This window comes from Emydura macquarii, unplaced genomic scaffold (genome assembly GCF_026122565.2).
Source record: "Emydura macquarii macquarii isolate MOO-44397 ecotype Brisbane River unplaced genomic scaffold, CSIRO-AGI_Emac_v2 contig_1551, whole genome shotgun sequence".
Lineage (NCBI taxonomy): Eukaryota > Metazoa > Chordata > Testudines > Chelidae > Emydura > Emydura macquarii.
This window is the reverse complement of record NW_027131688.1, coordinates 11,052,364-11,077,432: the sequence shown is the minus strand read 5'-3', so window position 1 is coordinate 11,077,432 and position 25,069 is coordinate 11,052,364. Positions and strand designations below refer to the sequence as shown.

Here is a 25,069-nt window from a genome sequence, read left to right as displayed (position 1 = left end):
TATCTTTCTTTCCAGCATTTCATTCATAAAACTATTTGCCACAGTACTGAAAGCTGTCTTCAGCTACAGCCCTGAAAGATACATCTCCCATACAGGTTGAAAGTCCAGTGCTATTGGATCTCTTCAAACCTATTTTAGCCTACATATATTAACTGTGTGTATTCCTGCTGTAAATACACTGCTGCACAAAACAAGGAAACAAAATTTAAATCCACATCTTGCCCAGCATTCAAGAGGTTGCTGAGGAATATAGGCAGTAGCAACGCTCTAGGACAGTATATGCCACACTGCTTTACTACAGGGTGCACTGAAAGAGCTGAAAAATTTAATACACAGTGTACCTTGCGCTGGAAAAAGTTCCCCGTTTACACACAGTATTTTCTAGTAGCAGAATACTCTTAGAGAAAGATTAACACCATTAATCTTTCACCAAATAATTGTCTGTGCAATCTTCTTCAAAACTGCTTTGTCCTGCCCTCATTTCGTTTTGGTTACTTTGATGTCCAAATAGCCCAATAGCGCTGAATTTAGCTGGAAGACACCCTGGAGTAATGAGAGCCAATAAGATATCTAATCAGTAATTCTAGATATAAACAAGTTAATCTCAGTTGTGTTGTACACCTCTTACAAACATAAGGCCAAATCCTGCAAGTTACTTATATGGCCAGATTTTATCAAGGTATTTACATCCTTTGGTGATCAGCAGTATTTTCAGAAGTGCTTAAGTACCTAATTTCCAATGAATTGGAGTTAGGCACTTTTGAAAAGGGCATCTAGTGGGAGTTTGGTGTCTTGGCATTTCTGAAAATACCACAAGGTGCTTATCTTTGTGTTTAGGACCTAAATACCTTTACCAGTCCATAGTGCCCCGGAACAGGCTACTGATGGGCCCTGAATGGGTGTTTATTTAAAAAATGCTTTTGGCATTTCGCAGAGTCAGGCTCACAGGCTGCCTAGCTACACTAACTGATGCATAATGCAAACAATCAAATATTTTAGTTCATCCATAGAAATGAAGCTCATATAAATAATATTCAACATGATTGTGAACAAGATTAAGAAGTCAAAAAGAGATACCTGTATGAAGGGGTATAGAGTACAGACAGTTTTCACTGACTAATATTTCTCCATTCATCGTCTGAGAGACAGTAAAAAGCACACACAATTGTGTATATTTTTACTGGCAAGAAAAAATAACCAAACAAGACCATTAAAATTTGCATTTAAAAGGAAATGCAAAAACAACTTAACCATATTTTATTTGACTGCATCTTATTTAGACAGCTTGCACATTTCATAACCCCACTGGTTCTTGTCTCGCCAAAGGATAAAGGACAGAAGAACATAATCCACTCAAAACAGCAGTCCAATATTTTGAGATACACTTGATATTTTTTAGCTACCCACCTGATCTTCAAACTCCAATATAATTTATGGTTACGTTTCTACAAAACCTAAAAACCTTGTAACTTAGCACTCAGTTTTAGTGATGTCTTGTGGTACACTGAAATTGTAATGCACTATGCAATGCCAATTAGATTAGTGGTGAACCTGATAGTCATAACTTTTTTTTTTTAAGCATTGTAATGCACATATCCATTCTGAAACATCAGCCAATAGCAGTATTTCAGGCAATAAAGTTAAACATAAAAGTGACTTAATACCAACTTCTTAGTTTAGATTTGTCAATGCAAAAAAGGTGTAGGGGGCATGTCTTGGCCACAAAGACAAAAAGCCCCAAGAAACCCTGATTAAGCCTTTTTTTTGTTTTGCTAGATTCTATTTGAAGTATTATTTGAACTGTTTTCATTTTAATGATATTCTCAACATCCCACCTTATGCAACGAAGCAAGACTATACCAGTTTTTTGAATACCAATGTGTACAGCTTCAGTATCTTCTGTAGTGAACTGTGTGTGAAACAGTAGCAGTATTAGACAACTGTAGACAGCACTCTTTTAAAAGAAAGTTGCACTCATTTTGCTCAGCATACTGAAAGTTTGCATGGTGAGAACCACTTCTTGCCACAGGTAGACTGAATTGTATTTGAATTTTGCTCAAAAGTGGTATTTGTGGAACAGCCTGTATGATATATTGTAAGCTAGTTTTTAGTCTGCTTTTTAATGTTTAAACATTGGGTATTTTCAGATTTGAACAGCAAAGGACTTCTCATCTGCTGTTTATTAAACAACGAAGCAAGACAGACTGGTTTGCAATTTCCAACATTGGATCCCTTACATAGTCTCCAACAGTTGGTAAGAGGACATGAAGTATCTCCTCTCTGGATCATTAGTGCAAATGAGCCAAAGCAGTTACCATTTGATAGTCCATCAAAACACCTATGAGAAATAAGTTTGTGGTGAGGGTTCAGTTTCTAGTGAACCGAAGACAAAAATCACTGAGATCTTAACTACAATTAGCACCTATTGACACTCTAGTCACAAGAGGCCAAGCAAAGATTGATTAAGCAGAGTCAACAATATTTTTATCCCTAGATGTTTTTGAATCAGAACAAGCATGAATTATATTTCAGGGCAGTATGGCGGAAACATGCACTGCCGCTGACTATAACATACATGTTCTGTGAAAGAGACTTCAGTTTACATAGATTCCAACACCATTTGAGTGGATTAATTTCATTTTAGAAATGGAAAAAGTGAAAAGCACAAATGGTGTCCAAAAGCAGAGAAGTTCCAAGTGCCAATTTTAATTTTTTTTTAAAAAAAATCTTTATTTTCAAATACAATTCACAATTTGTACATGGTGAGAAATGCCTGTCACCATGTCAATGTTCTTCTGTGCAAAATAAGGCTGGCTTTCCTTTAAATCCAGTTTTCCTGCAAGGGGATTTTTTCCAAACGTTACAGGAGGTAGGGTTTTTAAATGTACAGTAATTATAACAATTAAAAAACATGACTAACCAAACCCTTAAAACACAGTGTAATAAGGCAAATCTGAAGATTACACTCAGAACGGAAGATCAGACTCATTGAGCATTCCTCCTCTTTTCATGGGTTACCTAGGTTCTCCACTTATATAAATACACCAATGTCACCTTTTTTCCCCCCAAGATGAAATACAATCCATTCACAGAACTGGTCATATATCACATTGATCAATCAGGGCAGCATAAACACAGCAATTCTGCTGAACAAGTTGACGGCTTTTGGTAAGACCTATGTATCCCATCTAAAAAAAAAAAAAAAAAAAGAGAAGTCCCTTCCCTGCCAGAGTTATTTTGGCGGGGGGAAAGGAGTGGGGGAAACGAACCTCCAATAACTTAGCTCAAGTAAATTTTAAGAAAGTGAGAGCAGCTAAAAATGGATACAATACACCTTGAAATTTATTTCTAAGACCAATAACCGAAGATTGAAGCATTTTAGAACACTGAAGCAAAGCAATCTGAATCCAAATCAAAGTGAAAAAATTGTTCTATTTTAAAATAGCTGTTCTTCAGAGTTTCTAGCGATAATTTTGATTAAATAAAATCATACCAATTTACACTAATTTTTTTATATATATTTTTTTAAAATCCCTCTTTTAAAGAAAAAGTGCATCCAAAACCAGCAGAGATTTACTGGTGACATCAGGTTTTTGTTTTTTTTTAGCAGCTACTCAAGGTTTTTCAAAATAGCTTAACACCTCTTGCTATAAGAAAAGAAGGGCCTTCCAAACCCTTCCCTGGGAGAAGTATCCAAATTATAAAAATCTGAAATAATTTATTATCAAATTCAGAATTTAAATAAAAGCAGAAGTTTGCTTGCAAAGACAATTGAAAAAAAGCAAATGAAAAAAGCATGCACTCAAAAATTAGAGGTGAAGACAAATATACTCATCTATACAGGCACTGGCAGACGCAATTTAATTGTTACTGTTACTCATTGTAACACACACCCCACCCTACAATACATTTTTTCATTCACTAATCACTGAGGTACCAATATTTAAGAATGGAAAATTCAATATTGAAAAATAAAACCTAAAATTGAAGCCTTTTTCCAGAAAACTATGGCAAGTTTTGTATGAAATGTTAGTATACTTATAGAATTTTACAATCTACATTGGCTTTTTTCTGGAACCAAGCATTGTGTTCCACATATAGTTTCTTTGATCAAGTGTTCACTATGTATGTAATACAGTCAGTAGACTTGCAAATGAATGAACATATCTTGGCTATCAACTGGCACATCTTGCTGGTACCAAAAGAACTTGAAGTTTGAAACCATCTGTTTTAATTCAGAACAAATGCGCCATGCCAAAGTGCAACAAATATGTGCGACACTCAATGAGACACTGACAGATAAGAGCTGCATGGAAATGACTAAGTCCACCTGCAAAGCAATTCTGTACAAATTGCATTGCATGCAAAGGACAACTCTGCGCTGTTGGGAAGTCAGTTGACTGATGTGATGGTTTCTTTTAACGCAGCCACAGTTTAAGACGCAGTGCATCAACTCCATTTAAATAGTATCTGAACAGCCTCTTATCTCGCACAAAACCAAGATTTTCATAAAGTTTCAAAGCAGACTTGTTTGTGATCTCTGTTTCCAAGACAACCTTTAAAGACAATGAAAAAATTAAGTCAATTTTGAGAAGAGTTGCATTGTTTCAGAAAAATTATTTACACAGTTATCTGATTGGTTTTAAACTCTTTTATATTAATAGCCTAATTAGGGGGTGTCAATTTACCCATAAACAATTAATAGAATTTAGCTTTTTTCTGTTCATTAATTGTCCTAATAGAACCTTATTTAAAAAAAATGTGGCAGTTATTCAACATCAAAAGTTTTGCACAATCAAATTTCAGCTGTTTGCTGTGAATATTGCTTCAGTCAAGTATTTGAATTTTCTATTCAAATTGAACGGTCAGGGATCTAAGTCACGTGGTACCCTTTCAGTTCTTTGAAAGGATAATCTAATCTTCATAAACTACTTACACTTTGCCCAAAAAAAGTTTTACTTTGTGATTAAACAGATTTGGCTAAAGACCCAAGTTCAGATTTCCATGAACATTTGTTAGAACAAATACTTATGTGAACATTTTTTGTGAACAGAAAGAGGTGCAAACCCAAATCAAAATGAAATTTGAGGAAGATGCTGGCCCCCTAAAAAGGCTGCCTTTGTACTACATAGGGAAATTCTTGAGTGGTATGCAGTTTGCCCTACACCACTCCCAGCCAGTCGTGGCAGAGGTTGAGCATAGAGAGCTGCTTTTTTCTATTCCCTTGTGTTCTGACAATTGCTGGATGTGGAAGGGCCCCCTTGGAAGGATTGCAGCCATGTACAGCAAACATGAGCCTGGCCCAAGTTACAATAGGAGCCAAACTGGTCCCAGGCATGGGGGAGTACAACAGTGTTTAAAAAAAAAAAAAAAAAAATCATGGTTGCTTCCACTCTTCCTCCTCATTTTTCTGGCACATGAGAGAATCTAGCCCTCTAATCCAAATTTGTAAAATATACACACAATTTCTCAATATCCAACCAAAATGCAAACTAACTTTTTAAGCACTAAAAATGGTCCATGTATGCAAAAGAATGCACAATACTTGTCAACCAAGACAAACTGACAATCTGCTTAGACTACAGATTAATCCAGGACCAAGTGAATTTACATATATACAAAAAAGCATTTAATACTATAATGATGTGCATGGTATAGAGACCATAGAATTAAAGCAACATTTTTCATAATATTTGCAGCAAACTATGAATCAGCTCTCTTGTTGAAGCTCTAGAAATAGCTTCTAACACAGTCAAACCGTAGTGTTTCACATCCACTTTGCATAGGTAGAAATGGTTACACAAAATGCAAGATAGTGGAAAAGACAGGGCCAAAATGTAAAACAGCCACTTTCATTTACTTAAAATGCACCCACCATGAACTCTGAATGCATATACAAAAACGTAATAAATATCCATTACATTTACAAGTTTGATGAATGTCCAAATCTGAAACATCTCAGACCACATATGCCAGCCATTTGTCCCCCACCTTAACTCCTCTTCCCCCCAAATAAACCATTTCCTGAAGGGGAACAAATCTGGGCTCCAGCATACCCGTGGGATAGGCACAACAGGAAAATTAAAAGGAGCAGAAGGTTAACAGAATTTCTCTCTCTCTCTATCTCTTTTTTTTTTTTTTAAAGCAAGCTAAGACAAAATGATGTAAAATAAAGTAATATGTAGGGTGATTAAAACATGGTAGTCAGTATACTGCATCTGTATTTGAGAGACATGTGAATTCAATTTTAAGCCTCCTGGGAAGAATTAGGTCTTGTCCACACTACAAAGATAAGTCAAGCTATGTTAGGTCAACTTACAGCTACCACATTAATTACTGCAGTGGCTGATTTCCACACTGCCCTCTTTGGGTTGGTCGTGCATGTCCTCACCAGGAGCATTTCCACTGACCTAAGAGGGGCAGCGTGGGGAGCTGAGAAACCAGTCTCAGCTCTGCTGGCAGTTCCTGGGCTCCTGGCGGGCTGCCCCGCTGCCCCCTAGTTCCCTGCAAGAAGCGGGGTCCAGCTGTGCAGGATTCTGGCCCCTCCCAGCTGGGACTGGGGTCCAGCCACCCACCTCTCCAGGAGATCAAGGGGCAGCTAAACTCTAGCTGCCCAGTGCTGGAGCTATGAAATTGACAAGAATGACAGCCAACAGCAGATGTAAGAAATGGTGTCTACACTGACACTGCATCGCTCTAACTACACCAACGTACACCCTTATGCCTCTCGTTGAGGTGGTTTTATGTAGTTAGTATAGCAGGGGAGTTACATCGGCAGGAAAAGCATTTGAGTATTGACACCTCCATTGTTTTCTCAACAAAACTCTGTAGTATAGACCAAGCCTTAGACATTGAGTGTCTGGTTTTCAATACACCTCATTACTTCACTGGAATCCTATTATCAGGAGTTTTGACTGGGCTAATCAGTACTACCATATTAATTTGAATTGATTAAATAAACATTGACTCAATCACTTATTGAAATAGTAGTAACTTAAAATTAAAGAATCAATGCTTATTTTCTACTTAATTACAATTAAAAGCTTTAAATTGCTTCTGAGCTCAGATTAAAACAAAGCATTATACAGGGCAGGAAATCTTAGTAGCATAAGTAGCATTGAGCAGGAAGCTCTCTGTCATTTGAACTTTGTCTACAAACAACATTCATTCTCACTGATGTTTAGGAACTTGGCAGAGTAATATAACATGCTTGTGTCCATTTGCAACTTTGCACATTCATGCTGACTTGCAAGCAATGCCAAAGGGCTTCCAACCACCCCTATAAGTCACTAATTTAAGAGTGGTTAAATGTTGAAATTCAGGTTTACTGGAATCCCAGTACTTCATTTCTCCATCCTCCAAGACACAATGAAACTGACAATACTGAAGTACGCTTGTTTACATCAGACCACAAGAAGGGATACATGGTGTCATACAAAGTGAAAAATTACTGAAAAATTCAGTAAGGCAGTGAGCTCTGATTTTAAGAATGCCAGCAACCATTTTTAAGATGGGAAAGAAGAAGAAGAAGAAGAAGAAAAAAAAAGACTGATTTCTGATGCTCTATAAAGCAACAGTAGTTCTACCTAGGTTATTTTATGGCATCCATCACTATGGAATCTGAAGGGTTAAGTATTTTTGTCCCCATTTTACAGATGGGAGAACTGAAGGAGAGAAATTAAGTAATTAGTGTACAGCAAGTTAGTGGTTCATCTGAGAACAGAACCCTAGTTTATTACTCCTAGACCGTGTCCTGGCCACTGGACCATGCCATCTCATTACTGTTGATACCTACAGGTTAGAAGGCTAATCTAGTGTAATTTTGCCCTTCAATGAAATATAAAATTGATCAAATATATTGTTGGAACAAATGAACTTGGCAGACAAGAAGGACCTACATCAGTCTGCTTCGATAAACTATATGCAAGTGTAACTCAAGTGTATCCCTGTACATAATCAAGGAGCCCAGTTAGACTCCTAGTTGTTTTTGTTCTGGTTTGCTGTTTCATTTGCTCTGAAGGGATGTGGCTGAGCAAAGGCTTGTCCCATTACTGTATGCAGTTTCAAATGCAAGACAATATAGTCAGTGTTCCTACTCGCTTCTGTCCTAAAACATCTACAACCAACCAATGTTTCCATGTACAAGTATGCCTGTTAATTCCTTTAATAACCCAGAATTATCATATCTGTCCACCTGCATGAGTCCTGTTCATCTCAATGAATGGAATAGCATTTTCTACAGCCATATTAAGTTTTTGAAGACAGACCATAGTTCCTATGAATAATCTGAAATATTTCATAATACCATACATCATCCTCTACAACATATACCCAAAAAAAGCCACAATATGATGTTACATTTCATGCAACCAGATTTCTGGGCTCTCAAGTTTTGCTGACGAAGTTGTGCTCCCAGTGAGATAAGTGAAGTGTCACACTTGATCCTTTAGCAGGCATACTGATGATGCTAAAAGACCAACCTAGCTGTTTATAGCATTCATGGCAACTTTCAGTTGTGGCATGTTATTTGTTGCAATTACGCTGCTTGTGAAAAGTGGCAATTACTTTTCATCTTTTGTATAAGCAATTTTCTTTCCTAACTTTCAGAAAAATTGTGAGAATGTTAATTATTTTTAGCATGTATTGTCAATTTATTTTGATTAGTTAGCAGTTATATACTGCTGTAAAGATATGACTCTATGCAAGCACTAAGTGTTACTTAGATTACTATGAAAGACTATATGTGAATGAACAATCCATTCTTTCCTTTAAAGAATCAAATTCCCTCAAGAAAGGAAAACAAATCTAAAGGATGGCCCTCAGCACTGCAATTTTTCAACCAGATCTGGATTAAGGGGAGTTTTCTAACACAAAGAGTGGTTAAGTGGCCAACTCCGATTGAAAGTCATTGGGAGTTAGGTACCTAGCTTCCCTATACCCTCCTAATACAGTTTAATGAGATTCTTTAGCACCTACACAGTCAAGTATTCATGAAATCAAAAAGACACGAACATATTTGTCTTTTATCAAACCATTGAGTTTTCCCCTCTAGCACAGTTTGTGGCCATGCAAATAGTCTCAGTAATTCATGTAATTATATATTTCAGAGGCATAGCTTTTAAAATTGTTTCAGGTAGACCACATTTTCTACATATTGCTCTCAGATCATGATAATAAATTATGCTAATTCAGTGCAATCTACTGTAAACATTGCCTCATTAAGTTCCCCATAATCTTTTGTCCACAGTCTTGAATTATCATCAAAATTTACTACCATTAAGAATCTCAGAGAACCATAATGTCAAAAATCACATTAACTTTCTGGCAAGTCTTTAAATTTCAGTAAATTTACACACATTGACACGAACTAAGTAATCTTTTGCTAACGGTACATTCTTCAGACTTACATTTTACCGCTAGCTCAAAATGGCCTTTTGACCACGGTATGTAAAGCACACAGTGACTTAGATATCCTATTCTATCCTGGGGTTTTGTACGTTTGCCTGGTGTGTTAACACCAGCAAATAAAACAGAGATGAAAGTTTCTTTTACAGCTATCATTATGCTGTTTCAGCAAACATTTAAATGCCACAAATGGCCACCACCATATACTTTAGGTACTAAATGTACATCACAATTCACCTACCATTCCCTAAGATCTACCCCTTGCTCTTCAATATTTTGAAAAGTGTTGTTCTGACCTATAAGCTTGCCAGATTACTTGCCCAAATATTACTGGGAACATGGTATTTTTGTCACTTTTGTTCCAAGGTAAGATTTAGGGATAAAGTTTAAAAAATGCATCTAAAATGTTTAAGGGGTGAACAAACAGGTATCTGGGAATAACTGATGTTTGCACATGGGACAACAGGCATATACTCATTTTTCAAGCACATTTTTGAACAAATATGAGAATTTTCAAATTTTTCTCCCTTGCTGCTCACTGTATTCTGAGTAGCAGCAATGAAACTGAACAATTTTTCTCTGCCAGGGATTGGGGAAAAAAAACAAAACCCTACAAACAGCAGCAGAAGTACTGGAGCAATCTATATGCTCAGGATGACAAACTGTAATGCCGCATTATTTCATACTTGCTTGGTTACATACCAATCATACGGACTAGAAACTGAAATAAGAATTAAAAAACTTAAATTTTGCAGAAATGGGTCATATGGGCTTCCTCGCTCATCAGGGGAAGCTTCCCACTCTCCAGTGATGAGTAGGTGTGTGGATTTTTCCAATTCTGTTCGTGGGCGAAAACTTTTCTGAAATATATTAGGAGGTTCAAGCAGCAAAAGTTGTTATTGGTGCATCACAAGCATCTGGAGGGAGTCACCTACACCCAGACTTAGTGCCAAAGAAGAGAAAATATCAAGACATATTTGCTATATTACTAGAGAGAGTTTATATATGTTAATATCTCATAATGAATTACAATAAAACCTAGAATGTAGCACATTTAACAGGGACAGGTTGAAAAGTATACAATCTACCTGACATGGAACAATTATTTATACAGCATCACAGATATGCATAACATTTAACAAAAATGAAATGGCATGGTCCATGTGTTGAAGAACTTGCAGTCCACATTAGGTTTTGCACAGTGAAAAACAAAAATAAGAAGGGGTCTGGGATAAGGAACACAAGGATTACAATAGTGAACTCATGAGATGTACTTAACATGTATATGCCTTGTTAGTTCCTCTCATTTAAAAAAATAATCACTTATCAGTGAAGAAGAATGGTAGGTGCACTAGCCTGTGACTCAGGAGATCAGTGTACAACTTCCTGCTGTGTTACAAAATTCCTACGTGACCTTGGGCAAGCTGCATCACTGTCTGGGTCTCAGTTCCCCATCTGTAAAATGGAGATAATTGCACTTCCCTATCTTACAAGGCTGTTGGGATAAATATATTAAATAGCTGAGGTGCTTAGCTACTATGGTAATGGAGAAAATATTGCTATTTATCTGTGAATGGTGATCGAATTCCAGGCCATAGTGGAGATCAGCAATGGAAGGCTGTTCAAAATCGGGAAGTACTGAAGAGGTATTTGAACAAGAAAAGGGATGTATGGTGACAGGATCAGAAAGTATATTTCAAGCATAGAGGACAGTATGGGACAAGACATGGAGCTGCTTACGGGAAAAGAAAATGGAGAGTTATCAAGCTTCATTATGCTGCCAAAGCATAACTCATGAGCAGGTAAGTGGTTAAAAAGGACATCCAGCTAGAGTAGAGCTCTGAAGGGTCCCAGAGAAGGAGGAGAAGGGTTTGAATAAGCTACTGAACAAAACCTGAAGACCACTCAAGGAGGGGGTGGAGATCAGAGCTGTGCGGGAGGATGACTATTTTAGCAGAAGCACATTAGTAATAATTGAGAGGCAAAATCCCAGAAATGGGAGGGCCAAAGCAAGAGGATGCAGTAATTAAGGTGAGAGGTGACCAGGATATTGGCAATAAGAATGAGGGGGAAAACAAGGAACAAGATTACATAAAAAATGGCAGAGTTTAATCAGTAGCCTTGATTTGGAGAGAGAAAAAAAGAACAAAATATAGTGCATCCTAGAATCTTTTTTAAAATTTTTTTTAAAGACAACCTACACTTTTTAATTCAAACTTTCGGCAACATACCTAAATACTGTATTAGCAGAGTGCACAGCTAATCAGGACACCCAAAATAGATCAAAGGATTGGCTAAAATCATTGACAAACTATGAAGATGATTAGTGTTGTAAATCACTTACTCTAAGGACAACAGGTTCATGGTTCTATACTACTGGGTGGAAGAAAGAGTGCTGAGGAATAGATAGGTGGGATAAACAAAATGGTTTGTGAGGAACCTTATTCTCTGCCTCATATTTTTCCAATCGTATTAACTACATTAGATGCTTCTTATATAGTCAAATAGAAATCATAAGTTCTCATTTAGCTGGAAGAATTTTGCAAAAAGATAAAAAGGGGTATTAATAAAATTTAGGATACAGAAAGTAACATTTGATTTTATGATATTGCAAGTGTTTTGCTGGATTCTTTGAAGAGAATACAAACACTAAATCACTTCTATGATTTTGTGCTAATTCTGTGTTATATGGAAGTATTCTGTATGGATTTCTTTTGACAATTTGATGATACTCCAATAAGACCATGTTTCACAGTATTACAATCAATACCGCTTCAGTGTTTAACTTCACACATCCTGAATACAATGAAGAGTTAGGTACAATAACCAACTCAAATTCCTAAACAAGCTCTCTTTGTTTAACAGTGGCCATTATTCTTGGAATATTTGGGGGCCCGGAGCAGAAGAATCAAACTTCAATACATGTATTTGTGTAGTGTAGCAAAGATCAAAAGTATTAACTCTTATAATTTGTACATTATGTTATAGTTAACTAAACTTAAGTTTGAAAAAATACGTCTCAGTTTGCCTTTTTTAAAGGTATCCCATCTACAAAAAAATGGAAGAGTTGCTTATAACAACAAAATAAAGTGTCAAAAAGAATGCCTATAAGATAAATGCATAGGTATGCAGAAGAACACAAACACAGCACAGAGTAGTCCCTCAAAATTTTGGAGCACCTATAAAAACTTACCTCATCACAATCTCCTTCAACCATGGCATAAATAGCTTTCTTAACCAAATTTGTACCTGGAAAATAGATGTTAACAGCATTAAAGTAAAATACAGGTATAGATTTTTTTAAAAAGATCTCAATCCAGAGAATCAGTTAGAGATGACTAATTTTACATCTGTTAATTACATCCAACACTCCATTTCAATACACAGCACAGTGGCATAGGATGTTCACAATACCTGAAACTAGACTGCAGATTCACTGTCTCCTTTCAAGGTTTTGGCATTAAAACTGCCTGTACACATATGCTAACTATTCTGCATTTGCAAAGACTTCTACATAGCACCCATGAGAATATAATATATCTATAAGCATTATATAACATATACATGCCTATCCTTGGGGTCTGAAGTTCCTTGCTTTGACAGGATGGTATTATATACAGGCTTCTCATGTTTAAAATATCCTCATATTTTACATAATTATTAATTTCAAGACCTGTTTGATTCCCTTCTGTTGCACTTACCATTGGAATTCCCCTCTGAGCATATCTGAGGAACATTTCTCTTGCAAAAGGATTCCTCTTTTTTAAAAAAAAAAAACAAAAACAAACTCCCCTATATTTTTCGATTGCAAATCATTCTTTGTCCTCCATAACCAAACTGGGTTTAAACACACTAGCAGCAAGAGTTTGCTCCATAACAAATTAGTAGCAAAGCATATCCTTGTTCTGAAATGCTGACATATACATTTTAAGTTTCAAAAGTACTGCAAAATAAAAGGACAATGTTTCGGGACGGCCTATTTAGAAAGCTAGTTCAGCACTGATTCGGTAAGTGCAAATAACCTCCATGCCAGGAATCTCCTCCTTGCTCAGGTAACTTTCCAACAAACTATCTCACAACTGGTTGCCTGATCGGAAAATATAGATTTTTTTTTATGCATACATCCTGTAATTATCTAAGTGTATGGCTCCCCAAAGGGTAGTATATGGCACATTTCATCAAAAGGAGCCAGAGGTAGAATTTGCTAAAGTTGCTCTTCAGGATAGTGCACAGGAAGAGGGGATGGGATTATGTGCACATATAGTACACAAGTTATCCATTTCTTCTACTATTTGGCATAGACATTTTACAAGAGAAACTGAGATGGAAGGGTAGCTTTCATTTCAGCCTCATGTCAAATTTACCAATTATTCAATACAACCAGGAATCTAAGTGCACATCAAGAACTTTCCTGGAAGGTAGCAAGCAAGCGTTGCTTTTCCAGACTTGGTTCCGGGAAAACTACCACCAGCAGAAAATAGGACTTTTCTTGGGGAAGCAATCTCCCAATCAAAAAAAGCTTCAAGCAAAAAATCTAATTCTTTTCTAATGAAAAGTGAAAAATAATTTTAATTAGTTACTGCAATGCCAAAGAAGTTGTAAAATACAATATGCGACACAATAGTAAGTGTAGACTGTCTCTAAACCACAAGAAGTTATTCTGAAATAAAGAAAAGTTTCTAGGAAAACAATCTTTCATCTCTGCAGAAGCCTGTTATTTTTTGTGGCAATCTTCTATTCCAAAAAAGTTACAACCTTTCCAAGAGGATTATTAGCGTTTGAATAAGAACATGGAGGCTATTCTTACCAATGCCTTTTCTTCTGTATTTGGAATCCACTGCTAACATGGCTATATAACCTCTGCGGAACATCTTTTTGTGCATATCCAACTTGCAGACGATGGCACCTACACACTCCTCACCTACCATGGCCTTAAAGACAAACAAATATCTATGTACATTCTAAGCATGTGATATACAATGAATGCCAACCAAAACAAAGTGAATCTGTTTGCATTTTAAATGATAATCTTACATACACAAAAGTAACAAACAACAACTCGTACTATAAAGTTATATACAAAGTTCAAACATATATCCAAAGTACAGATAGGAAACTTTATCAACACCACTCTTTATAGTATTTCTCAAATAAAGTTACAAACTAATAAAATCCAATAAGATATCCTGAACCAGAGTTTACAGTCATTCCACACAGAATTCCAATGGAAGGGGAATTTGTCTATAAAACGAGACTCTAGAAATAGGTCCTTCAATCTGTCCTTATTTACTCACATTTAAAAATAAAATCATGGCAGCCTGTGTAAAGGTGAGAGCATAAATAGGCTTAGAAGGATTAGATTTTTATCACCCATTTCACTGTACACACGCAAACTGAAAAAAATATTTCCATGGATAATAATTTAAATGTACAAACAGGCAAGAAAGAAAAGCACTGCTTGGTAACTTTGATTTACAGATATTTCCTTTGTATATTTTGACATGTGATGTTGACAATCTGTGTTTTAACAGTCTCAAAGTCTACTGTCATTTAATAATTATTGTCTGACATCCCCTACCCCATAATTCCTTGCAACTGAAAATTTAAGTAGATAAAAATAAAAAGCTTAAAAATAAATATTGATATTAACCATCAAAATTATAAAAACAGTTCTATGAAGACTAAGCATATAAACTACAAACAATTTATTTTTGCATGAAGTTTCCTTTTTATATATATATAAAAACACAAAAACTATGGAAGATACTTGTTTTAAGTTTCTGTTGGTGAATTTTTAACCCCAAGGCTCTAATGAAACCTTTATGGTAAAGATAAAACAAGTCTCACTTTTCATTCCAGTGACACAGAAAAGAGACTACTTAAACAAAAATATTTTACCAGGAATTTCATGCACTTCAAATGCATTTAATTCAGAATTCTCATTTACTTAATAATTCCTCATTGATGTTCCCAGTGACACTTGTCATGAGACGCATGGTTATTATGACTTAGTTACTCTGAAATACTTGTTATGAAACGTTAAATGTATTAAATAAACAGAAAGATTATAAATGTTAGCTGCATTCACGCAGATTTAACATGAAATACACTGAGTCAAAGCAGAAAGAAACAGAAAAATAACATGTTCATTGAAGAATTCGGCAGGGGGGAGAAATCACAATCCTGTATTTATGACATTACAGCCTGCAGCAAGGGATGGGACTGATGTCACAAATGCAGGATAATGTTGAAGCAGGAAAAGGCATATTTAATAGCTTTCCTTTCTCCCCTTATATAAAAATGCATTTTTAGTTCTCAACCTTGCTCTTGGAGCCACAGAACCACTCAATGAGACAGTCTATGAGTATAAGGATCCACCCAAGTGGCTTCTGTTGCAGGATGAGGACCAAAGTTTTCCTCCAGGAAAAAATATTTTCCTTTAGCCCTTTTAAGTGGTGGGTTGTTAGTCTGTGTACACAAATCCATTGGCCAAGAGCCCCCATTGAAGGAGACATGCAGCAACTGAGAAGTTAGCTCTGGCTAAAGAGCAGCTCCACAACATGGGGAAAGATTTTATCCCCTTGACCGTCAAGTTTATTCAGACTATTGGGCACAAAATGCATCAAGCACTGAAAGAAGTTTCTAAATTAAAACATAGCAAGAATTATTTTTTCTTAATGTACCAAAAGAACCTGTCTACAATTTAGACAAATGCTTTAAAAAAAATCAGTTTAAAAAACGGGGAGGTAGAGAGGGCTCTTGATACATAACACACCCTCCAAGTTGTTTTACATTTCGTAATTTAAAACAGGCAAATCAGGTTGATTTCTTTCAATTTCTTTAAAAGAAAAAACACCCTATCAATACCAATGCCAAGTTTCAGCCCAAAGCAAGTTCCGTATATTTCAGCACAGGCCCTGAGAAAAAGTAAGGCATTATACTGGAAAAGCTGACAGACTCTTAATAGTGCTGCTACAATTATGCAGGAGTACCTGAGGTAACCCCACACCTTGATTTAAAGCAAACACACACCTCTTATCTTAAAAAGAACATAATGGTGCAAATTACTTTTCACTCAGAATCATACAGAAAACTTTATAGATAATATACCAGATATATGTTGAGAGAAGTAAAATTTGAGATAAACAGGAAAGAATAAATTTATATACCAACATTTCACTGGCTACAAATAGTGTTTATTTTTATTTAAAAATAAAACTCTGCATTACTGATTTAACAATTCAATGACAAAACTGCAGATTCACTGATCTTTGTGGTTACTGTTACTTATCACTATATTCTGGCAAAGTGGTATTGTATATGTTTCTCAGAAGACCTTTTCCTACAGCTATTAAACAGACAAAGTTCCAGTGACTCCAGTAGCGTTCTGCTTTAATAAGGGCTGAAGAATCAGGACTTTAGTTCCCTTTTCCCCGCTTACTTACAGGTGAAAAACCTAATCCAGCATGTAAAATTGTAGTTTAATTCCCTGGCATTCTGAAGGGGAAAGTGAAACAGCCTAAATAAAAACAGACTCAAGCAAAAGTGAAATTTTCACAGCATCATTTCAGAGCAGGTAATTAAGAATCAAATTCTGCTTTCAAATACATGTGAATGAAATTACATGCAAGTTTCTAACAAAATTTGGCTCCAAGATACCAACTGCACAAACCAAGTATTAAATATTCCCAGTACTAAAAGTGTTTGTACTGGGAGATTATTTTTCAGACCTACATTAGTCTAACCCTCCAAGAGTGTTAACTTGCATAAATTCAATGTAATCATTTGTTACTTGTTTTTTTAAGAAAGAAATATTAAATATTTAACTAAAGAGATATAATCTCATCCACATTTTGCAAGAGTTATTACTACATTGTCTACATTTTGCCTCACAAGCTTCTACGTATGTACTGGAACATTAAAATAAAAACCCAATTAAGTGTTGAAACAAAGGCTAGACGTGCCCCTCGGAGCCATGTGATATTTCTCAGTTAAAAAATTTATACTAGTACTAGTCCCTGAAAAAGAATCTATATCTTTAATGGATCATGCACAGAAGCTTCCCTATTTCTGCACAGTACATTCTAAAGTGTGATAAACACAGATCTGCAGGGACCCTTTAGATTATACTTTTCTATCCACCACCAATTGTGCAAAGAGAAGGATGATGCAGTGGTTAGGGCACTAGCCTGAGATTTGGGAGCTCTGCCAGTGTTCCTGTCTGCCTTTGGGCGAGCCACTTAGCCTTTCTATGCCTCAGTTCCTCCATCTGTAAAATGTAGATAACAGCACTTCCCTACCTCACAGAGGTGTTTTGAGAACAAACACATTAAAGACTAATGTGCTCATGTACAATGCTGGGGACCATGCAAGTACTTACATAGACAGAAGCAATAAAACAAGTCTTTCAATTAAAAAAGTCAAGCTCTGGGAGAAACTTATGTGTTCTTAAGTTACTTAATTTGAAGAACAAAAAGAAGTTGTGGTAGAATGCAAGACTGGGAGTCAGGTGCTGTAGGATCTATTCCTGGCTCTGCTGTGACCTTACTATGAAGGTTTGGGCAATTGCCTTATGTTTCCCCACTGAAAAGTAGGTATAATACTTTTCTCAAAGGGGTCTTTTGAAGTCTTGAGTATAAAGTGCTTTGAGATCCTTGAATTGAATATTATACAGAAGAGCAAAGTATTAATAAATAATAATAATAATAAAACTCTCAACTATAATAATTTTGGATTTGTAGTCTCTTTACTGGAATTACAAAAAAATACTTTTAGAACTGCAGAATTCAGTTTAAACAGATCTCCTACAACTGATAATCACATGAAGTTAAGAACCCCATAAAAGTATAAAACTGGGAAGGATCTATATCTTTTGGGGGCGGGGGAGGATTTGCAAAAGGTATCAATAATCAGAAGGAAATCTACTTCTATACATTAAGCAATAAGGCCTATTTTACCAAATCGTTGAAATAGTCCTTGTTTAACTTGCCCCTTCTCTTTAAAACACCTTCCCTAAGCCCGCTAATAGCAGCCATGAGTGGGAGAAGTTTTATAACTTTAACTATGCTATAACTAGAAAGTTAACAAGGAGCTACAATTTTTTAAAAACATGCGCACAATTTTGTATAATGTATAAATTTGTTCTAATTAAAGATGTTTCACACAAGGATGAACTGACAAAAAACATGTCTTAAGTAATTTTTGATTGAGACCTGGTCTACACTGCCAGCCTAATTCAGCGGCAGTTGACGGGAGATATGTATCTCCCATCGACTTAACTTCTACCTACTGAAGCGTCCCCACTACACTACGCTGACAGGAAATGCCCTCCCGTGACTCAGCGATACTCTTTTAGCAGGGGCGGATTAACAGTGTAGACTTTTGGATCTATTGAGTGGGTCTCCACTGCTGCTCAATCAATCCCACAGAATCAGTCTGGTGGCGCCAACAGTGCTGCCGTCAACATAGATATACCCTGACAAATGATGTCATACTTCATTTTTAATTGCCACCATTGAAGAGAAACTGGACTCTCAGAGATGAGAACCAAAAAATGGCACTTTCAAAGCATCTGCAACTAAAGATCAGTGTCTACTTTGTCAGAGATGGCCACAAATCCGAGTTCCTAACTGAAATTAGTGTTTAGGTCTTGTCAAAGGAGAGGCCTGTCAATTTGACGTGCAATAGCCCAGTCAATGCAACCAAAACATCATGCTGGATGAAAAAGCCAGTGGTTCAACTCCCCCCGCCCCCTTTCCCAAAGACAGCTACAGGACTGTATTCCTAGTTGAATTTTAAGTTCCTTCAGTTATTAATTTACAAGTTCCTGAGGATTTCCTACAGCTTCAACGCCCTTTAAATTTGAAATAAGAGCAAATATGTGCATTCATGAAGTCCAATTTCCAAGTGTTCTACCTTATCCATGGATGCTGCATTCCGAGTCCACCCCCAAAGAGAAAGTTCTGCTCATGTAGGTGCCCAAAGATGTCAAGAAGTTGGGATAAGTATGCTGTCCAACATGATTTATTGAAGGCATCTGCAAGGGATGACTGCTGATCATTCAGGAAAATGTGCCATCTTGCTCTTAACTGAGAGTGGACATACCACTTTATCTTCTCAAAGCTACTTCACTTCAGCATGAAAGAAGTTGCTGGTGAAGGGAACCCATCACAGAGCAATGCAGTCAGATATTCACTGGACAACTTTTAAGTCCACTTCTCTATAAGTTTCTTAAAGGAGTGGTGCAATCTTTAAGGCATTTTTTTAGCAGCAAGAACTTGGTAGTGTAGGAAAAACACCAAAGCCATGAAATATTAGATGTGATGTTTTGGTTCTGTGGGACCAGGTCTCTCTATTCTTTCCTGTTATCACCTTGACACTATTCATGCAAATTGCAGTAGACTGCTCCCCACAAATATTTAAAGAATCAAAAAGTTTTTCACGTCTCAAATATGCATTTATCTGTTATCAGCTTTGCTAAAGAGCAAGTCTTTGACAGACACTTTAAAAACAAACCTCACAAATGCTAGAATCTGTGCTGCATCATCAACTGACTCATCACATTGAAAGGGTTAAGAAATCTCTTTTTCCAAGTTTTGAAAGCAGTTGCTCTTGAATATACTCAGCCATGTTACTACTACAGCATGAAACAAACTTATTAAATAAGGCACTGTTTTCTATTTGTTAGCTGCATTAGAACAACATTTGAAGCCACATGCTCATTAAACAGGAAAGTATAAGATTTTCCACAATTGTATGCACTTTACAATGTTGTGTAATTCAGAGATACAAATATCCTTGAGATTTGGTATCAACATTTGCTAGTTTGACTACCCAAGTCTTGTTGGTTTTTTAAGGCTTCAAGTTTTCTCTAAAAGCACCCGGAAAGATAAACCTGAGGTTTCTTCTTTTCCCCTGGATGTTGCAACCACTTCAAAGACTTTATAGCTCCACAGTCAGCACTTCAGAGCACTCTACATGCTGGTTTTGAATCAATTGATGTCTCATTTGTCACATTCCCACATTTTCTTTGAGAATGTCATTGAACGACTTGTCATTGTCCTTTTCATGAAACAATCTTCCTAAGTCACTCCTTGGCAAGAACTGAGCTCCAAAGACTAAGCAAGTGATCTAATATGATCATGCAATGCTCAACAGTGCCTTCTGGCATGATTACAGCTGACACATCCAGCGTCCCAATTCAGTGACGTGTGCACATATGAATACTTGAGTTTCATGTCACTCAAGTGTTTTTAAATAGGACTTGTTTTGTATAAGGTAAAGCTAAACACACACAAGTACAGGCTTCATACTATTTTATCAGAAGAAGCTATACACACTCACATCCTGCACTACTCTACATCGAACCACTAACTGAGGTTCTCACATTCAACAATATGGTGATCCAAACAGGACACACCATTATAAGGACTTCGGCTGTATATCCATTTTTAACTATTTCACATTTATTGGTGTTTATTTTGTGCAAAATTTTTTGCAAAACTTCCTGTAACCTGGCTGTACCCACTCATAGGGGTCATGAGACCTACAGTTTTAGAAACCCTAATACAGACCATTAAATTATGCCCAAGATTAACACTGAAAATATAAGCACATAAGTACCAGCAATCCATAGTAAAGGCATAGTCACAGCCTATTCCCATGTAATAATGATTTTTCCTGAGTGAATATTTGCAAGCCACATGTGATTAATGAATAGTATTGTACATAAAGGAGAAGAGTTTAAGAACTTATCAGAAAGAACTTCTGCCTCCACAAGATTAGTTACACCCTGTACGTTGTGTAACAGCTAGTCTTTAAACTATTCCCGAAAGATCCATAAAACATTTTTTTCTTCTTTTACTTTGTATTTAACTTCATTTCACTATAACCTTTGTAAAACATGTTTTCATACAAATGTTGGCTTTCCTTGTGTAAATGGGAACTACTTATTATTCATTATCAAGTACAATGTTACAGGAACAAGGCCATACACTTACACACGTTGTTTTAAACATGAGTACTCCCATGCATAGAGTCAAACATGTGCAGAAATGTCTGCAGGACCGAGGCCTAAATACAAATTACATACAGACACCTATACCCACATGATTAGTGTGTAACATTAAAACTTTTCATTAATAAAAAGTAGCTTTAGAACTTGCTGAGTTTTCTTTAAGATAAAGTTCAAGCCACTGACAAAGGCAGACTGACAAAGGCAGACGAGTTATTAGCACAGTATTAGGACATAGCATGACGATTCCTAAGTTTTATATACAATCTGACTTTTGCACTAGAAGATACGATTGTATTTTGTGTTTCATTTTCAACTAGTTTTGCAAATAAAAAGTTTGAGAGATTTGCAAAACCTTCAATTCCAGGAGGTCAGTCAATCTCATTACACTTCAACTTAACTCAGACCATCTAAGTGAATTACTTTGAACTTTTTTGTACGTCATCTTGAAAAAAGTTATCAAATTAATTCACAAGACATGCTAGTTAAGTACTGTTATTTAAATTTTACAAGAGTGGAAACTGAGGCAGAGAATTAAGAAATGAACTGCAAAAGGTCACTAAGAAAATCAGTGTCAAAGGCAGGCTTAGAACCCTGTTTCTGGGTCTCAGTCCCACATTCAAACCCCGTTACCTCTACTTGAATTGCTCATTTAGGAGTGTAACCATCTATACTTTTTGTATCATCTACATAAAGCACCACAGGTAAACAAGAAAGGGTCCTTCCAGAACTCTCCCCACCCCACAACCACCCAAAAGCATCAGTGGGCAGTTCAAGCTTCCCCATCAATTCCAACCCCTTCCAAACTGCTCCCCCCTTACCCTTCCCAAATTGTCCCCATCCCCCCTCCCGCCCCACACCTCACCACTTACCAAAAAGCAAAGCTGCGGCCAGTTGTGGATAAAATACCTATACGTGTAAATGGAGTAGGGTTCAGACAGATCTTTGGTGATCAGTCTCATGATATCGGGCATTTGCAGCTCGGACTCATACCGGACGTATCGTATCGTTAGGTCCTCCTCGGGAGGAGAGTCCGTCCCCGAGCCTCTCAAACTGCAGGCCGCTGCCAAGGATCTGGAGAGCAGCAGCAGGGACTCCTCCTCCACCTCGCCTTCGTCCCCCTCCTCCGGCTCGTCCTCCTCCTCCAGGCCCGGCCCCCCAGCCAGTCCATTGCGGGCTGCAGTGGCAGTAGCAGGCTGGCTCCTGTCCCCGGGGGCTGCCGCCGGGGGTGCAGTCCTCGCCTGGGGCGGGAGGTGGTTGGGGAGGGGGGCTGAGCAGGGGGCTGCGGCCGGCGGCGGCGGCTGTCCGGAGCCCATTGTTTTGCCGGCTCGCTTGTTCTCCGGCCCCTCGGGCCCATCCGAGCTCAGGATCTTGCTCTTGAGGGAGGCCCGGAGGTGCCGCAGCTCGGGGCTGATGAGGCCGTTGAGCTGGTGGTTGTGGCGCGGCGGGTGGTGGTGGTGGAGGAGGCGGTGCGGCTGCGGCGGCGGCCCCCCCTTGCCGCCGCCTCGCTGCTGCTCCCGGCCGCCCTCCTCTTCCTCCTCCTCGTCCTGGGCCCCGGGGCAGGCGGCGGCCCCCCCTGCTCCGGGGAAGGGCGAGAGGGCGTCCCCCGGCGGGGCGAGGAGGCTGCTCGGCCCGGGCGGTACCTCGGCCATGTCCTAGAAGAGAGACCGACACAAACCCAGAGAGAAGGCGAGCGTGAGACGGGGCAGCCGCTTCCCGGGCCGGGCCGGGCCGGGCCGAGCCGAGCCGAGCCGGGCCGGGCCGGGGCCGAACAAAGGCAGACGCGGTCCCGGGCCCCGCCTCACATCGCCGCCTGCGGCGGCTGCCCGGGCCCCCGACCCCGCCGGGCCGCTTCCCCCTCACAGCCGCCTCCTCCTCCCCCCCGCCCCGGCCACTAACCCCAGCGTGACTGTCTCGTCAGCTCCTCCTGGGCTCCCACTCTCCACTCATCCAGCGGCCGGAAAGCGAGCCCGCCGCTGCCGTACCCGCGGCAAAGTTTCCTGTCAGGCGTTGCGACACTTCCCTGCCTGGCGGCCGGCTCGGCCCTCCCTGCCGTGGGAGGGAGGGGGGAAGGGGAGGCTGCCGGAGGAGCCGCGTGACGGCGGGCGCGGCCTCGCCCTCCGCCAGGGCAGCGCGCGCGCGCGCCTGCGTGTGGGGTGTGGCCTCAGGACTAACCTGTCAGTCAGCTCCTAGAGGAGCGTTAGTTAGCAGCACGCCCGGCAGCCATGGGGTGCGCGCGCACACTGCTGTTATTAACCCATCAGGGCCCGGCTGTCACCAGACCCATCTACCCCCTTCCCCTCACCATCCACAGCCTAGGATATTAACCTCCACAGGGCCAACCACGAGCATCATTTACCCCATCTCAGTAGCCACTGTCATTATTTCCCTTCATTATTACCCTTATTACCCTTTTATTTGCTAGTGTGGGGACATTATTAAACCCTCTCTCATTATATGTTGCCTGTATTTGCTGTATTATTTCTATCAACTGCATCTGAGGAAGTGGGGTGCAACCCACTAAAGCTGATGCCTGATGAAATTAAATTTGTTAGTCTTTGAAGTGCTACAGAACTCTGGTTGTTTCCTCTCTCGTTAGCCGTGGAGTTCCTAACCCCACCAGGACCACCACTTGCATTGTTAGCCACTCTTTGACTATCCCAGGGGAGCCACTTGATCTGTGTACACTCCCTTTGATTCATAATTTACGCATTTTTCTTTAATTCCTGGGTCTTCCACCGACGTTCAGAAAAGAGATAAAAAAATGAAAACCACAAGGTTGTAATGTGCTTCCCTTCCCCCACTACCTGGGCTGGCACGGAGAGAGAATTTGAGAGTGGCTGGAGGAATGGAAAATGAAACAGCGTGATCTGAAGCAGCCTGTCACCAACTCTAGGGCAGGCAGGCACCAGAATGTAGGGTCTCTGGTAGTTGGAGTTATGACAGTGTGGGCTTGCCTCATTTATACGGAAACCCCCTAATGTCAGACTATATGTAAAATATAATTGGCTGTCCAAACCAACCTACCAACACTTGCCTGCTAAGACTGAGAGTGCAATGAACACTGCACAGGTGCAGAGATCTGCTTGCACAGTGCTCAGCGGGGCCTTAAAGAGGCCTGTCTGTATGTATCTGACCTCTCCTTTCTCCTGAAATCACTCCTTCCCTTCTATGTACTTTCATTACTAGCTCCTAGAGGGATAGTCACTAGCAGATATTAGTTGTTATTGGGACAGTCTCTAGTATTAATCCATGTCTGTTTGGTCACAGGACACTAAATGTAGTGGGCTGGCTCTGCAGGGACAGTCTAATGGGCCTGATAGTCACTAGCCGTATTTCAGCTCTTCTGCTGAGCAGAGTGTGTGAATAGCAGTTTTAATCCTCTCTCTTCCTGCCAAAGACAATAACTAGCAGAACCATTCCTTTTCTGGTTGCAGTCTCTTACAGTCAATGTAATTATTTTAAAGAAAGTTGTTCATCTGTGCTGCGTGGAGATACTGCATCCACTGCAAGTGGTGATACCATTAAAGAATACATGTACTCTCAAAGAAATCAACTTTTCTACCTAGTTCCATGTGGGACTGTAGAGAGTTTGGGACTATCTGAATGTGGTAGATAGGAAGAAACTATCACTTAAATGTTAAATGTTTC

At 38.8% G+C, this 25,069-nt stretch overlaps 1 protein-coding gene across 4 annotated transcripts; it reads right to left on the bottom strand.

Moving 5' to 3' along the window:
* Positions 1–1,234: 1,234 nt before the first annotated feature.
* NAA30 (N-alpha-acetyltransferase 30, NatC catalytic subunit) lies at positions 1,235–23,627 on the bottom strand. Of its 4 annotated transcripts, none has more exons than XM_067554849.1 (6): positions 23,594–23,627; positions 22,291–23,073; positions 14,213–14,336; positions 12,599–12,654; positions 10,152–10,265; positions 1,235–4,556 (listed from the first exon to the last, which is right to left on the bottom strand). In XM_067554849.1, exons 2-6 carry the CDS (start codon positions 23,068–23,070, stop codon positions 4,419–4,421), a joined length of 1,212 nt encoding a protein of 403 aa, XP_067410950.1. In that variant the 5' UTR covers positions 23,071–23,073; positions 23,594–23,627; the 3' UTR covers positions 1,235–4,418. The 4 variants fall into 4 exon arrangements, with proteins under 4 accessions (XP_067410950.1, XP_067410948.1, XP_067410951.1 ...); XM_067554847.1 differs by lacking the exon at positions 23,594–23,627 and adding an exon at positions 23,318–23,528; XM_067554850.1 differs by lacking the exons at positions 10,152–10,265; positions 23,594–23,627 and adding an exon at positions 23,318–23,528.
* Between the last annotated feature and the right edge of the window lie 1,442 nt (positions 23,628–25,069).

Coding starts and splice junctions, on each gene's coding strand:
- NAA30 (XM_067554849.1), bottom strand. CDS start 23,070: ATGGCCGAGGTACCGCCCGGGCCGAGCAGCCTCCTCGCCCCGCCGGGG. Junction 12,655..14,212: donor ATACAGAAGAAAAGGCATTG/GTAAGAATAGCC, acceptor TCTATTTTCCAG/GTACAAATTTGGTTAAGAAA. Junction 10,266..12,598: donor TTGAAGGAGATTGTGATGAG/GTAAGTTTTTAT, acceptor AATATATTTCAG/AAAAGTTTTCGCCCACGAAC.